Consider the following 17,700-nt stretch of genomic DNA (forward strand, 5'->3'; position numbering starts at 1 on the left):
TATGGAACTTTTATATACCCCAGGGGTGAAAATAAACTGGCTAAAAGCCGAGTGTGGGGGTGGTTTTGAAAAAAATGGTATATTTTTTTAAAAAGCACGGAAAGCCTACCTACAAATTTGCATGTAGTTCAATGAAATGATGCTGATTAAGAAAATAATTAATTAGATCATATTTGGATATGTGCCCATTAGGGGTGCGCTACCTTAAATGATAATAAATGTAACTGGTTCGGAAAGGTTAGGGACTTACTATGTAAATACGGATTCAATTATGTGTGGTCTAATAACTCACAAATAAACGAGGCAACTTTTTTGTCTTTGTTTAAACAAAGGCTTATCGACGAATACCTACAAGAGTGGAAGCGAGATATTGATGATAATAGGGTACTCATTGTATATAAAGCATTAAAAACAACCTTTTCTTTTGAATCATATCTCGAGATGATTTTGTCAAGAAATCTAAGAATGGCGATAACGAAATTACGCATCTGTGCACATAACCTTAGAAATCAGACGGGTAGATATGATAGAATGGAAAGAAATATGCGACTCTGCCAATTATGTTACAGCAACGAAGTGGAAGACGAATTCCACTTTCTGTTGAAATGCTCCAAAATTGTCCAAATCAGAGGAAAATACATTAAAACTTGTCATAGAGTCAGACCTAGCATGTTCAAACTCACACAGTTATTAACCACACAAAGTAAAAGCGAAATGTTCAAGTTAGTCAAGTTCATATCAGAGGCACTAACTATTCGCCAAGTTTATACTCATAGTAATGTATAATTGTGTTATATGTATAACTGTAGTGTTATATGTATAACTGTAGACTGAATTCATTATGATACATTATGCTATAAAGTGATAGGCTGCATTTAACCATGCTGTGTAACTAGTGTATGCTGATGTAGTTGCTGCATTAACATTTAGTATAAATACAATTCGGTATTCTGTGTACTACTAACATTTTACTGTGATTCAAATTGTATTATGTTTTGTTCTTTAAAAAGATATTGATTTATTTTATTGATCATGTTGTGTAACTATTGTATGCTGATGGAGTTGTTGCATTATCATTAAGTATAAATAAAATTCGGTGTTCTGTGTACTTCTAACATTTTACTGTGATTCAAATTGTATTATTTTTGTTCTTTACATAGATATTGATTAATTTTAATGATACAACGACATATTAAAGCAGTTCGACTTACTATATTCATGTATTTTGTATTATCATTTTGTTTAACACTAGAAACTGTAAAGTTTATGGGTAATAAAATTCTGCTCTGTTCTGTTTATGCAAAGACGTTTAATACCATGTATTTTATAGGTCTTTGGTTTATGGCATGGTCCTCCTTATCCACATAACCTTAATCTCTTTTTAAGGAGGAGTACTATATCGGAACAGCACAATGATTATTTAGGTCACGGAGTGTATATCTAGAGTCCGTGTTTAGGTACACATTTTACCTCTTATTGATTTTTCGCGAAAGAAGTCAGACTGTCGACCCACACCCTAAAATGTTTTAGTCTGACAAAATTCATGAAATAGGCTTTTAACCTTCATGTTCGGTATTTGCGACGATTATATTAAACGGGTTATTTTCGAGGGATGTCTTGAAGTTTACATATGTTTCACAATAAAACAAATATAACTTACTTTACTACATAAAAGCTCACTACACATTGTATGCTGTTAACAACTTTGTTAAAACAAGCAGCCAATAGTGAGCGATGTTTCTTAGTCGCGATACGTATTTTTTTGTAATTATGCCCTCATCAATAAGTTCCCGGTTAATGGTTGTAAAAGTTAATGAAACTTCTTAAGCAATGGTCATAGAGCGCACCAATCGTGATACATCGGCTATCTCGGATTCCTCCGTAATTAATTTATGAAATAAATCGTCTGCTGATCCAGAGTGAGAGCGCACATATGTTTCAATGATTTAGAGGCGATGACGTAGGCGGTACTCGATTGACCATATATTTCAATCACAGATTGGTTCCCTTTTACCGTTATGTGTAATGGTGTTTGAGGCTTTTAGATCCAATTTTCATTGCGATGTGAATTTTAAAAATAGAACATTTTCAAAATATTATTGATACGTGAAATGCTACTCTCAACCTATCCTTCTATTAAGAGTTAATTCATATAAAGGTTTAGATTTAATTCATATAAAGGTTTAGTTTGGTTAATTGATTCTTTTACTCTGATGCTATGCTGCAATTCACAGTAGTTAACCATACACGTGTTCTGGAGCTTCATTTTAGTGCACTTGTAAACTAGATTAATGAACATTAAGTACTTCAGATGCAATATCCAGCTATCCAATTATCATATTTAAAAATTCGGCATTGCTGACTTCAACTCTTTTGACCAAGTTTTCATGCAAAAATTTAACAATTCTTTGTTTTTGTGTGCGTCGGTTTTTTTTATTGAATGTAATCATTGCGTACTAATGTGATGTACCAAACTCGTATGCATATGTACCATGTGTTTTGATTTTGTTTATTGACCTGTGACATTATACGTTGACCTTTGCGCTTGGTTCTTGTATTTGCCAACATTCACAACCGCTGTCACATTGAAATGTGATATTGACATCTAAAACCAGGCCCTGCGACTTCAATTGCTTTTAGTATCAAATTTAATCTGGATTCTGGATTTAAAATATTGACCAATGAAATGCTTATAACCATTAAGCATTTGTTTAAATTGGTTAAGTATATGAAATAACATCTAAAATTGTACTTCAGTTTCCTTAGTCGTTGTAAAAAGCTCTTGCGCAATTCACTTTGTCTTGTCATGCTCATCCATTTAGCAGTTTCTAGTGTAAAAAATCCATCCAGTTTTGACGACGTTAACTTCTGGAATAAATGTTTAATGAATATAGATATTTAAATTGTGTTTTTTATTATCATATGGCACTGTGAAAAAGCAAAGATGAATATAACAAACATACCCATAGTACTTAGTCATGAGCGTATCCAGAATGGTTTGATTTCCAAATATAAAATTGAAGATGAAATACAGGCATTGTCTGACGTAGTTCTATGCAGAGGTCTTTTTCACTAAATTTTGAAAAAAGGGTTAAAAGCAAAGTGAGATGGAGAGGCACATACTGGATTCAGGTCGCTAAAAGATAATGACCAAAATCAGAGAGAAGATAAAACGGAAATCTGGTTAATCTTAAGGTTAATTAGCGCTCAATTGGTCATTGTCGGCTCGGGTACTACTTAAATGTACCCCGGGTACTCTTACGTATACTTTAATGTACCCCGGGTACAGAAATATACTAACACGTACCCGGCAAATTAAGACCGTACCAAAGTTTTATTCCCGCCTTAAAATCCGATGTCATAAAGCGCGCCACAGAATACGAAACAAAATTCTCAGTGTAAAAAAAACTTCAACACGCTTTTTTGAGCAGGAGTTTTGATGACATACAGGCCATATTACAAAATAATGACATACATATGAACATAATTAATTTGAAAAAAAGAGCCGACACCGACCAATTTACAGTTAGAATTGCCTGATTCTTTTCAGTTATGTTCCGTACCCGGGGTACATTTAAGTGTACTTAACAGCACCCGGGATACGTAGTACCTGAACCGACAATGACCATTAGAGCCACATCAGGCGGTAAAAGGACGCCACTCGGGGACCTGGAACGGGAATTATGCCGCCAATAGAGTACCAATCTCACCGCAGATCGAGAGTTGTCGTTCCATGCTTTCACATAAAATTTGATCCAGCTATGCTGGTTCAAGTCAAATCTCTGGAGCCCTGTTGTGTCATTCAGGAAAATAAGCTGTTCTATGTGTATCTGCTTTATGGCATTTTATAATAAATTCCCCCTTTCAATTAACAATATTATGTTTGTTCTTTCATTCACGACGTACGAGTCTGAAACGGTCTATGACCTTTTCATTACCACCTAGGACATTACATAAATATTGGTTTTGCTCACTAGCCAGTTCGTCTTCTTAGAATTTGTATGATCAAAAGCTGTTTCTACAAATTTCGTGCGAGCGCTCGTGAAAATATTGATATTCTAACTTAACGGTAAACATTATATCACGGAATTATTGCGAAAACAACTATCCTCTTTGCATTCAATATTTGATAAAAACGCGTGGGTTTACACGTAGACAATTGCATGCCAATAAAGCGTAAAATCAGTATAGTATTTGAACACGGCAAGAGCAACACGTGCATCACATATTACTCACGTAAAATATCACAAATTACACATGTTTGCTCTGCCATCAAAATAACCGAGATCAAAATAATAAGCAATTTTTGTACAAGTACATGACTGAAGCTAGCTTGCATGAACTTGACAGGCCAGTATTCATTACACTTGCATTCTTAACTCTTTCAGTGCTGGAACCGAATTTTGAAGGCCTTTGCAAACAATTTGGATCCAGATAAGACGAACGTGGCGTCTCATCAGGATCCAAACTGTTTGCTATTCTGATAGTATTCTTTTATTATTCTTTGGAAAAAAAATCGAAGAAAATTTAATTTTAGAAATTCAGCAGACAATATTTTAGCAGACGACAAATTTCCCAGCATGCAAAGGGTTAAGATATCAGGGCTTCTAAATAAGATATGCCGACCTATGCATAACAGCAATGAGTGGACATACGTACGTGATTTCGAGGCAAGCAGGATTTGATACTCATTATGTTCATGTGCTATTGAACTGTTAAATTAGTTCAAAGACCTATAGAATACTGTATTCTATAGGTCTTTGATTAGTTCTTCTTGAATGCTCTGAGCCTGTAAAGTTCATATGTACAGCTAAGCCAGCGACCCAGAGACCAATAGCTGGGAATTGGATTATTGCAACTAACTGTTAAATGTGCTTTAATTAAACATCTTATGATTGTGTCAATTTGTGACTTTTTTATTTTTGAGCCATAGTACTGCCGGTATTTGAACTTGGCAGAAAAAATATGTCGGGATCTTTGGAAAAAATCAAGAGCATACCATTGGTGAATTCAGACTGTTCACGTAATTCCGTCAAAATGATAATGAAATGGCAAAATAATATGATTGTAAAATTAATCTGAAAATGTTTAGCCATCAAAATGTACACAAAATTGACAATAAAGCAAGTTCATTGCAAGAGGCAATATTTTAATTATCACAGATGTTTAAAAACAAGTCTTCTATAAAGCAATAAAGCATCAAATAAAACATATTTTTTGCAATTTTGCAAAAAAGGACAAGCAAAATGTTTATCTTCTTAATACAACGTCTAAGCACTAAACAAAAAAACATATCAAAGAATCATAATAAAGTTGGTATACCTGCTAATCATTATATAAGTTGTTATTTAGATAAAAACATTAACCAATAATAAGGTCAAAAAAGTTAGATTATACAAAATGTACATACACATGTTAATTAAACACTTAGATTTTAAATTTCTAAATAAATCCTTCCATTCAAAATAATCTTAAAGATGTAAGATTTTCCATACACATAAAACAGTAGAAAATACATAACTGTACAGCAAAACGTCTTCATTTTTTACTCCTCTTTTTACTCCAAAATACACAAAAATAATCAACAACAAAATTTGTTGAAATTTTTAAAGACAAATCTAGCAAATATATGTATTATTCTTGATCATGAAGGAATTGTTCTTCCGATTCTTGTAACACTGTTTCCATACTAGCTAATTCCACCTGAAATAAAGAAATAAGTATGCCAGGTCATAATAGCAGTTAAAGGGACCTTTTCACAGATTTTGGCATGTATTGAAGCTTGTCATTATATGCTTTATATTGGTAAATGTAAACATTTGATCTAAAAAGCTCCAGTATAAAACAAGAATAAAATTAAAGAAAGAAAAAAAGTAACCCTCAACTAGGCTCGAACCACTGACCCCTGGAGTAAAAGTCTATCGCCTAGACCACTCGGCCATCCGTGCTCAAACAATGAGTGACGTATTTTATACTTTTTTAAAGCAATAATCGAAGTATCACAAAATATAACGACAACAACAGAGGTCTTCAAATTATTCAATTGTTTCGTGTTGAAACGCTTTATAATTTACAGGTTTTTAAATCGTCTAAAGATGCATAAAATGGATATTTCAGAACATGTTAAATGTCCAGTATTACCGTTTCCTCACAAATATCATAACTAAAACACAAATTTGCGAATCTGAAACATTTTTTTTATTTTGTCAATTTACCAAAACGTGAAAAGGCTCCTTCAAAGTTCTATGAGATGTTTATAATTTACAGGTTTTTAAATCGTCTAAAGATGCATAAAATGGATATTTCAGAACATGTTAAATGTCCAGTATTACCGTTTCCTCACAAATATCATAACTACAACACAAATTTGCGAATCTGAAACATTTTTTTTATTTTGTCAATTTACCAAAACGTGAAAAGGCTCCTTCAAAGTTCTATGAGATGTATTTTCCAACTTCTTGTGTATCATTCAATTGTAGTCAAAATATAACGACAACAACAGAGGTCTTCAAATTATTCAATTGTTTCGTGTTGAAACGCTTTATAATTTACAGGTTTTTAAATCGTCTAAAGATGCATAAAATGGATATTTCAGAACATGTTAAATGTCCAGTATTACCGTTTCCTCACAAATATCATAACTACAACACAAATTTGCGAATCTGAAACATTTTTTTTATTTTGTCAATTTACCAAAACGTGAAAAGGCTCCTTCAAAGTTCTATGAGATGTATTTTCCAACTTCTTGTGTATCATTCAATTGTAGTCATGAGAGAAGGAATTTAGACATAAGGTCCCTTTTGAAATTAGTTGAGAGTACATGTAAATATTACACAATAAAATGAGGTACATAATGGAAATTCAGCATTTATGCATGACTAGGTTTACCAGATCTGATTGTCCTTTTTTTCAATCCTGAACCAAGAATATTACTTTACACATATAATTAATTAGATCTCCTTTTCAATGATATTTATAAAAAATTGTTTTACATACACACCTTTGGAATAGGGTACTGAGTTGGTGCCGGGGCATTTTTTCTGTCAAAGTCTTTCATAGTGCCACATTTTGCAATATCGTCGACCCATACACCCTCATAGAGCTGTCCATGGGTCAAATAGTAGAATTTTCCTGGACCATTCTTTTTGTCATTGCGCCAGGAACCTTCATATCTGTTCTCATTTGCTGAAATAACAATAGTTATTTATTAAGAAAAATTACTTTTAGCCTAAATTTGTAATCTGCATAGAATGGTCTGATCAACAGTTTTAAATAAAATGGACTGTGTTGAAAACAAAAACATATATACATGAATCAACTATTCTTAACTAATAAAAAAATGTTTCATACCATTGTCATGCTATTCATTAAATAATAATTGTTTAAATAATTTTGCCATTGTAACAGAATATGTGAAATTCACACCAATCAGTTTATATTCAAATGCTTGTAACAGTCTGTTAGCCCAATATTCTTACTTCAACAGGATTGTGATTATGGTAATCAGCATTTTAATCTGCTGGTGTAATTACAGTTTTGATAATCTGAAGATCTAAATATGGATAATAGATTACATCCCCAATTTACTGGTACTTTAAACTACAATTTTCGATACTTAAATTTGAAAATAAAAATAACACACAATACAGTATGTACATTATTTTTGCAGTCTCAACATGTTTGGTAATACATTTATTGTGATGATAATTTCATTAAACTTTTTAACTTAAACAAAATACAGATCTTGTTTAAGTTAATTAAAAGTAATTAGCAATCATATTTGACTTACGTAATCTCAACATTCCTTGCCCATTCCGCTGGTCATCGTACCATTCCCCCTCATAAATAGTTCCGTCTTTAAAGTACATTCGTCCCCAGCCACTTCTTTTGTCAGCATACAACTCGCCTTCATAATACTCTTCATCGTTATAGAAATTGGTTCCATAGCCCTACATAATTTATTGAAAAATTTCATACACTTCTGCTCAAAAAACATTATTGCTCAGTACCAGTAAACAGTCATGGCGAGTGTAATAAATAAGCAATAAAGCAACTTTTATCATCTGTTTTTAAAAGAATCATGTAGTGTAATAAGTGTACAAGGAAGAAGTATAAAGACCTTTATTACTACATGTACTTCTTACAGAAGTTTTTTTCAGGACGCTGTTAAGCGTCTGCAATGGAACTGGAAAGTTCTGCACTTGATATACATTGTGGTGTCAGGTTTTTCTGGCTTGCCTAAATGCCAAATCAAAATAAACCACATAATGTTTCATCTGAACAACATACAGATGTCATTGTCTAAGGAAATTCATGAAAAAGAAGTTAATTAATGGAGCCTTTATGCTGCTATGCGAGCTAATTTTTAAAGGGATGCTTTGGATTTAGGTGGACCAGGGTTCAAATCGTGATTTCAGCTTTGACAGATTTGACAGATTAATTTTTATGAAGGCAAACATTTGTCTAAACAAGAGCACCGCATAACGGGTGCCATGCTTGGCTGCAAAAGCTTGTCAGAATTTTTTTTTTTAGAGGTCACAGTGAACTTGACCTTTGATCTAGTGAGTCGTGACCCAAAATGGGTGTGGCGTGTAGAACTCATCAAGGTGCATCTACATATGAAGTTTCAAAGTTTAGGTGGAAGCACTTTGATTTTTAGAGCCAATATTAAGGTTTATGTTAAAGTTTTATATTAGAGGTCACAGTGACCTTGACCATTGACCTAACCACCCAAAAATGGGTGTGGCGTTTAGAACACATGAAGGTGCATCTACATATGAAGTTTCAAAATTGTAGGTGGAAGCACTTTGATTTTTGATTTTATAGTCGGTTCAAAGCTCACATGAGCTTATTTTTGTATATGTTGCTGTCTTGTCGACTTTAGATAAAGCTTATCTTATCTTATCTCATCTTATTTTAGAGCCTATGTTAAAGTTTGATATTAGAGGTCACAGTGACCTTGACCTTTGACCTAGTGACCCAAAAATGGGTGTGGGGTGTTGAACCCGTGACCCAAAAATGGGTGTGGCGTGTAGAACTCATCAGGGTGCATGTTAATATGAAGTTTCAAAGTTGTAGGTGGAAGCACTTTGATTTTAGAGCCAATGTTAAGGTTTTAGCACTACGCCTACAGCGGACGAGCTGGCTATGACAATAGCTTGGGTTTTCTCCGAAAACAGCCTCGCTAGAAATGATCATAATAATAAGTCTTTTACATGTCTCATGTCATTTTTCCATCCTCCAGAATATTCTTTCACAAACTGTCCTTTCTTTCTTGGGTCTGGTCTGCTGTATGTGCCAAATCCATTTCTATTGCCTTTTTTCCAGTCACCGTCATATATTGCACCAGTTTCCTTCCATTTATATGTACCTTTACCTTAAATAACGTGGAGGAGGATAGTTATGCTTTTTTCTGACTAGCTACCAATGGCAAATGTTTTCTTGGAACCTTTACTTATAAATTAATGAATTCATTTTTTTACTGCAAACTAAGATTGTTACAAAACAAACATTAACATCAAATGCGATAACAAATGAAATTTACAATTCTTCAATAATTAGGCAAATTCGTTCTAATATTGTTGAGTCAATATTGTCAATTTGTCTCTAACTAAAATTATTGTTACCAATAAACTTATTTGATTTTCGTAATAAGTGTCCTTACCGTCTTTTAAATTATTTAACCATTCCCCTGTGTATTGGTCTCCATTTACAGAATAAACTGTATGTCGAATTCCTTTCTTTTGAGCCTTGTAGTCGTTTTCTTTCCACAAAGGCTGTTTCGCCTTTGGTTCCTTAAGCATCGGCATAGTTTTCAAAACTTACTTGTCACAGTTCACAATGAAAGTACACTGATTAAAAACACATCGCTTATTTTTCAAGTAACCTATAAAATATAAACAAAGTAAAAACCGGAAGTTTACACTGTTGTCATGAGAATCTAAAACGATACCGTAGCGTATAGGTTACGCTAAATTTTCAGTGTTACAATAGACGATCTACGTACGATTCAATTTCTCATTAGTATGCGCGCAGAACAAGCTGAAATTGCTAACAGAAAACAAACTTATATGATTATAAAAGGGACATTTTGTTTCGCTATATTATTTCAACCATTCTTTTGACATCTAGAAAATTTATATCATCAATCCTTAGAGACCTGGCCTTTTTTTTTTGGGGGGGGGATTAGAGACGACAATACAGACATCATCCGCCAGTCAGGTGTCTGTTATGGGCCGCTTGGGATAGCTTATTCATGGGGAGAGACGTAAACTTTTTCATACTGTACATCCAGCTTTTCTTCAGACGGCCTCAACAGCTACCTCCCTCTAGAATGCTCTCGAGGGCATTCACAGTCTTGCACAGAGATTGATGATGACAGTAAGGGCTCTTGCGTGCAAACACGCTCTGCCGTCATGTTCCGGATATACTCGTTGGTCTTGTGCTCTTTTTTGACATGCGGAGCACTCATCGTTAACACGTGTGTTCAAAGGTCTATATCCTAAGTTATGTGCCCACTTGTTCTGTCCTGGTCAGTGGGATGGAGACTACAAGGGACTTGTAAAGCCTGTGCTTGGCAGGAAAGCTGATGGAGCTGCTTGTCCATAGCCTACTCGATCTGTCAATCGCTGCATTTGAAGATTTCAGCTGTACTGGTGCCATTCTTCGACAAGGTTGCCCCAGGTACTTGAAGCTGGTCACTAATTGCAGCTTATGCCGTTCGTGGTGATGTCTTCGCTGGTTGTTTTCGTGCTGTGTTCACGATGATATCTACGTGCTTACGATCACCCTGTATGCTTATACTATTTCACAGAGTCTGTTGGGGATGTCATGGAGTTCCCTGTCGGTGCAACCCATGAGGTCAATGTTATCAGCAAATCCCAAGTGGGAGACCGGTCGGATGGAGATTGAGGTGTGGTGGTCTTAGAAGATCTTGCATTATCGTTTCAAGGGAAAGGTTAAACATAACAGAAGAGGACAGACATTCCTAAAGGACGTCCACTGTTTCCCTGAATAGGTCGCAAATCCGTCAGCAAATCACGCTGTCAAACACTTTCTTTAAGTCGATAAAGTTGTGGACGACCTCACGGTGTGTTGCGGGTGTTTCTAAATTATTACTATGTAGTTTAATATTTGTTCCACTGTGCCAGCACTTCCTCGGCGTTACGTTTCAGTCGGTTGCGGATGATGCGTAACGAAACTTTGCTGGGGTGACTGTTTAGGCTTATGGTGCAATAGCACTCGCACGGATTGAGGTTGCCCTTTTAGGTAGGGAAAGACCAGAGACTGGGTCCACTCTTTAAGCTACTTCTTCGACCCACAGTTCTTCTGGCACAGAGCCGTCATTGCTGCAGTTGTTTCTTTTCATCCGTGCTTTATCAGATCGAAAGGAACGGTGGCCGATTCCGGAGATATTCCTGTATTCAGACTGCGCACTGCCTCTACTATACATGTATGTATCTTAAATATGGACAGACTTTTGTTTTCGGCTTCTGGTCTGGGATTGTTTAAAAGAAGACTGGGGACTGGTTGAATCGAGCAGTTATATAGGGCGCTGCAGTATATGCGTTGACCTGGCTTAGTATTGCGGCAATATCGGCCAGAAGGGTCCTGTCAGCATTTGCTTTAACACTGGCATTTGGCTGACTGCTCTTTCTAAGGTTTTTGAAAGTGCTGTATGCATCTCTCAAATTCTGCGTCACCTCCTTGTTTGCCTTATGGTATTCTCTTCTAGAGTCCTGGCTGCCGCCCCTCTCTTTCCAATACTTTTTTGGTAACAGAGGTCCATAATCCCGGCCGTCAACCACGGCTTGTTCGTCCTTCTCTTTCTCCCAAGAACGTCTTCACCATGACTTAATTGATGCTGTTCGCGATGGTTTCCATGTCAATGTCTGCTATATTCACGGCTGCAAACTCTCCACCTATCTGTGCTTAAAATGCCGCTGCTATATCTGGATATTCGAGGTGCTAAGTCAAAAATAATACTAATGTTCTTGATGATGCGAATATTCTTTAGCTTCAGCTTGATGGTGGTGAGCACTAAGTCATGGTCATTGCCGATGTCTGCGCCAAGAAACATTATTGTTTTTGCCTGTCTGATACTGAACTTTAATCAATTCGGTTGTGTTCTGTCCCATTTGAAGCACGCCAGGTCGCTGTTCTGGACGATTGGTGTGGGAGCAGACTTTTGGCCAGGGTGAGTCGATGGCTTCTTGCTAACTCATGAAGTATCAACCATGTCTCGTTGGTCTTTCATATGACACACCTTCCTTTTGTCCCTGAAAGTCTTGGTAGGCATACTGGTCCATCCTTGGCGTTCCAGTTGCCTTGGATGATGATGATATTTTTCATCCGGTAATTGGTGCACTCTGAGGCTTTATAATTCTTTTTCGATCTCCTATTAAGGATAACGGTTTAGTTGTGTAGTTGTGCCTGCTAAAGACTTGGATGAAACTGATACGTTGTTGGCTACCTCCTTTCTTCCGATGAAAGCAAACCATGGGTGATGTTTGGATTCCTCTACGCTCAACCATATCTTGAGCCCATTGTCTGTAAATGTTTCTGCGAAGCCTGACCCTAGTTAGTGCGCTGGTGTTCCAGCAGTAGCTCTTCAGCGCGTGCGTCAAATGGAGTACTTTTACATTCCATGTTCTTACGGTTTGTTATCCTGTGTTACCATCTTGAAAGCAGGATTAAGTTCCAACCTCCGCGCAGAGATTAGACGGGAACCAGCATAGTTGATCAAATTCATGGCTTCTGAACCAAACACGTGATGATAGCTGAGCCACGTGGAACAATAATTTTTCCCGTTTTTATTTGTACTTTTTTTAATTTAGGCAAGTTATTTTGTTTATTATGAACCTTAATGTATACACTATTTTCATAATATAAAATAATATGATACTACTTTTTCTTAATAAAACACTGACACACAAATACAATTATACCAAATCTGGTAGGATTTTATTGTGATGGAAGTGATGGTATGTGAGAGCATGAGACGACAACTCTGCTTTGGAGATTGGGTAAGCTTCATTAGCTAACGTTTCTATTCACCCTGAAGACTAGGAGTGGATTGCGCGGTCGTTGTTGTTCTGCGATCGACCGATCCGGCTTGGTATTCCGCTGTATTGGTCTCTTCCTTTCCTTTCAGTGGGCTTGAGTCAATCTTGGCAGTGCAAAATTCCTTTCCCAGACCTTGCAGTGGGTCATTTGTAATTATGTGCCAGTCCCACTCAATTTCCAATAGAAACGTTTACCAGGGTGTGGTTGGGTCGAAGTCCAACTAGAAAGGCAACCTTAAAATAAAAATTGCAACTGTTTCTTTTATTTTACTTTGAGGCGAAAATAATAATTATGTGTTTTTTTTCCATAAACAACTTTTCGTGTTTATTTGGCTTAAGATCTAACCACGACCAGCAATCCTTAGAAGCAATCGCAGACTGAAAAATTTAAGTTTATGTTTCTCTTGTGACACATTGACACATTTAGTTCACCTAGGCAGAATGACGATGGAATGTATGGATACATTGTCTATTTCTGGTCCATTTATATTCACACAAGTTTTCAAGGGTAGAAGGTCATGTCTTGACACCAAGGTTCTATTTTCCGAAAAAATGTTTGAAAAATAAATTTTATATAGTTACTTTGTTTGCATGTGAAACTCGTGATATGTGATACTATGGATTAAAAATGTGGGTCACGTGTTCAATACCACCCACGAAACAGTGGGTACAATTAATTACACAATTATAGGTATAATGTCTCGACAATGTATCATGTACATGCATCATATTTGGTAGAAACAACGACATGGTTGCTCAATATGTAAAAGAAAACTAAAGAGATTTTTTAAATATTAAAAATGACGATTTATAATTTTTCCAACACACTCTTGGGTCTTGGATATTAGTTTTACTTAAAACATACCATCAGTTTATTGAAGAATTGAAACGAATTGGTGTGAAATTTGTTTGACACATAAACAGTGCCAGGTTTTTCAAAGAGCTCACTTAAGTGATGTTGCATATTTAATTGTTCCGCCGTTACGGGTTTAATATTGAGGGTATTTGAAATATATGTATCTTAATTCTTCGTCTGCATGGGGGGGGGGGCTCTTATAAACTTTTCTTTTGACATATTTTATTCTAGTTACGTGCTTTGGGATTTATATAACACTAACTGGGAAAAGAAAAAACTTAGTTTAATGTTAAAACTCCCTTTTTACAAGACCCTGTAACTTTTACCTTTAACCTCAATATCAATAAGCATCTTTCTCCTCTCCCAAGTAAACATTATTTCATTTGTTGATGATGTGTGTAGCACAGGTGGTTAGCGTGTGGCTATGATATTAATTAGTGAAAACATCATTTTGAATGATAAATAATCATATTATAACGAAAAATTAACTTTTCTGAAGAAAAAAAATTTCACTATCAAATATATATATAACAAGGTATGCAACTCAAAATCACCCCAAAACGGGGTGCATCGCTTTGAACAGCCATATCTTCATCAATTGTGCAGCGATTTTCACGATCTCGGTCTTATTCAACGCAGAAATGAATTTCCTTTCTGGAAATGTATATGTCTTGCAATATTTTTACAAATGCTGGGTCAACTTTTAAGAAATAACACGATACACAACACGCATGACCCAGTTGACAGTGATCATGTATTCTTTATGAATGAAATCTCCAGTTGTAAAGACACACCTCCGCATTGGACCAATGAAATCACTCGTATGTTTAAAATGTCAGTTAGTTGAAATGTATGTAAACAAAGGTTTCAAACGGCGCTGGACAGTTAGTCTTGATGCAGAATGTAACGACAAGAACGGTAATAATGTTTTTTCATACGTTTTATTGAATTATGGTATCGAACTACATGAACTTTGTAGGGAAGTTGCCCTTTACTCCGTGAAGATTTCAGTCTTAAAGACAGCATGATCACTGTCAACTGGGTCATGCGTGTTGTGTATCGTGTTATTTCTTAAAAGATGACCCAGCATTTGTTAAAATATTGCAAGACATATACATTTCCAGAAAGGAAATTCATTTCTGCGTTGAATAAGACCAAGATCGTGAAAATCGCTGCAAAATTGATGAAGATATGGCTGTTCAAAGCGATGCACCCCGTTTTGGGGTGATTTTGAGTTGCATACCTTGTTATATATATATTTGATAGTGAAATTTTTTTTCTTCAGAAAAGTTAATTTTTCGTTATAATATGATTATTTATCATTCAAAATGATGTTTTCACTAATTAATATCATAGCCACACGCTAACCACCTGTGGTGTGTAGTTGTTTTTGAACTCGTGTTCTATATATTTTTATTTCACTCATGTGAATAATCAAAGTAATAACAAACACTAATATGCGCTATACTATTTAATGCTGTTACTACGTTGGTGGCTCAATGAGACTGGCTTATCAGCTCAGTGTACAATATAATAGTCAGGTTATATAAGCATGTAGCTATCTATAGTCTGTATCTAGTTACACTATGCAAAATTCCTTTGTTTTGTTAAAAATTACATTTCTCTTTAAAATGTTATAATATATTAACAATCAATCATATTTATGTTTATATTAAGAAGAACATAAATGACCAGCAATAACACATATGCACAAGTATTGGACTTGTTAATACTAATAATTACAAGGGGTTGATCAATGTTTTTTATAACCATTAACATTAACAATATTCTGAAAATTTATTTAGTCCATCCATTTTCTGTGTATCGCTGACTCGGGTGCACTATTCTACCTGATCGTGACTTCAGTTCTCTGACAACTGTTGTGGACAACATGTCCGGAAGTGTGTCTATTTCAAAGTATCTGCTGTAGTAGTCAACTACGAGCAAATAGTCATTTCCATCAAAATGGAATATGTCTGTGGCAACTTCCTGCCTTGGACCCTGTGGAATTTCATGGGTTGTTAATGGTTCTGTTTTGTTTGAGTTCCTGTGCGATAAGCAAATTGTACAGCTTATTATATACTCATTAATTTTCTTGCACATTCCTGGCCAGAACATAACATCATTGGCTATTTGTGTGCTTTTTTCAATGCCCATGTGACCTACATGGACTTATTTTAACATGTGGTCGGAGTGGCTTGGGAATGACCCGTCTCTGTCCTCTATAAATTAGGTCATTGTCTGTCGAAAGTTCGTCCCTGTGATTGAAGTACCAATTCAGGGCAATCTGACCAAAAAAACCCGCTCACATGTTTACATCAAGGTCTTATTTTTGCAAACTAAGCATCTTCCTTTGCAAACGAGGTGGTTCTGCATGTAATGGCTTTTTCATGATTGCAGATAAGAGCCTATGGTCAGAACGAACAATTACATGTCTGCAATATATGAACTGGTGAAAACGCTGGCACGAGAACACTGTAGCTTGCATTTCAGGTTCAAAATTTTGCTTACTTTCGTTATGCCTGTGTCACTGTCTTAAATGCATATGCAACTTGCTGACCATCTTGCATGATCGCTGCACCTACACCGTTCATTGAAGCGTCACATTCAATGTTTACTGGCTTCTTGGGATCAAAGTAAGCTAACACTGGGCTTTGTTTTATGACCTGCTTGCCTTTGGGAAAAGCATCTGCTTGTGGCTGATCCCATACAAATGAAATTTCTTTTTTCAAAAGCATTCTCAATGGGTTTGTTATTTCAGACAAATTTAGGTCAAATTTCTGCAGATAAGTAACCATACCCAAAAATGTGCAAAGTTCGCCACGTGTCTTTGGCGCTTCTACATTGACAAATGCCTGAATTAGTACTGTCTGGTTTCAGTCCAGCTGACGTAATCACGTAGCCAAAAATGGTACTACGGACAATTCAATACGACATTTGTCTGGATTAAATTTTATGCCATTTTCACTTGCACGCTGAAGCATAGCAATACGATTTCTGTCATGCTCAATCCTTGTCTACTTATGAATATGTCGTCAACTATCGTCCGTACACCTGTCAGGTCCCCGAATATATCTCATCAGATTTATGTGCAAAAATGGCCTGAGATGACTTTATCCCAAAAGGAAGTCGGAGATAACGATATCTGCCATATTGGTTACTGAATGTTGTCAGGTAGGATTACTCTTCGTCAAGCCGTATACTCCAGTAAGCATGTGTAATGTTGAATAGACTGAATTGTTTTTTTTAAATTGCATTCAGCTCACTGTGACCTCACGTCGTCCGGTGTTGGCATATGCTAATATGGTCTTCGAATAGCCTCATTTAGGACTTTTGGGTCAAGAAATATTCTTAACTGTCCGGTGTTCGGCTGTTCAACCACTGCAAGTGTATTTACCCAGTCTGGGGGTTAATTGACGTTAGCTAGTATGTTATTGTTTTCCATTCTGTCTAGCACTTCAGTTATCGCAAGGTTTCTCTAAACGGCGATAATAAAATATTGTGAACACTTTAGACTGTTTACATCTCAGTCTCATCTCGAAGCGAGCATGAATTGTCATCAACAAATCTATTTGATATATGGTATAAAACATAAACAAATAAATAATAAAAAATATAAAAAATATAAAAATTTACATATATCTCAAACAAATATTCAATGCACACATTTATATCTACACTCCTTTTTTGTTGTATATATAGATATATAAACAGTCGCACCATCTACAAAACGATCGTAATGATATAACATTTAACTCATTGTATATTGGAATGGTTTCT

General features: G+C 35.7%; 1 protein-coding gene across 1 annotated transcript; it reads right to left on the minus strand.

The window, feature by feature from the left end:
• Positions 1-5,128: 5,128 nt before the first annotated feature.
• Positions 5,129-9,939, minus strand: LOC127837866 (MORN repeat-containing protein 3-like). The gene is made up of 5 exons (XM_052365293.1): positions 9,665-9,939; positions 9,216-9,376; positions 7,790-7,949; positions 7,001-7,185; positions 5,129-5,703 (listed from the first exon to the last, which is right to left on the minus strand). Exons 1-5 carry the CDS (start codon positions 9,807-9,809, stop codon positions 5,635-5,637), a joined length of 720 nt encoding a protein of 239 aa, XP_052221253.1. The 5' UTR covers positions 9,810-9,939; the 3' UTR covers positions 5,129-5,634.
• Between the last annotated feature and the right edge of the window lie 7,761 nt (positions 9,940-17,700).

This window comes from Dreissena polymorpha, chromosome 1 (genome assembly GCF_020536995.1).
Source record: "Dreissena polymorpha isolate Duluth1 chromosome 1, UMN_Dpol_1.0, whole genome shotgun sequence".
Taxonomy (NCBI): domain Eukaryota; kingdom Metazoa; phylum Mollusca; class Bivalvia; order Myida; family Dreissenidae; genus Dreissena; species Dreissena polymorpha.

What these genes read in the sequence shown, in the direction of transcription:
- LOC127837866 (XM_052365293.1), bottom strand. Translation starts at nt 9,809, where the DNA reads ATGCCGATGCTTAAGGAACCAAAGGCGAAACAGCCTTTGTGGAAAGAA. An exon ending in GTTAAATAATTTAAAAGACG is followed by an intron (nt 9,377 to 9,664) that starts GTAAGGACACTT and finishes ACGTTATTTAAG; the next exon opens with GTAAAGGTACATATAAATGG. An exon ending in GCAAGGAATGTTGAGATTAC is followed by an intron (nt 7,186 to 7,789) that starts GTAAGTCAAATA and finishes TTGTTATTTCAG; the next exon opens with CAAATGAGAACAGATATGAA.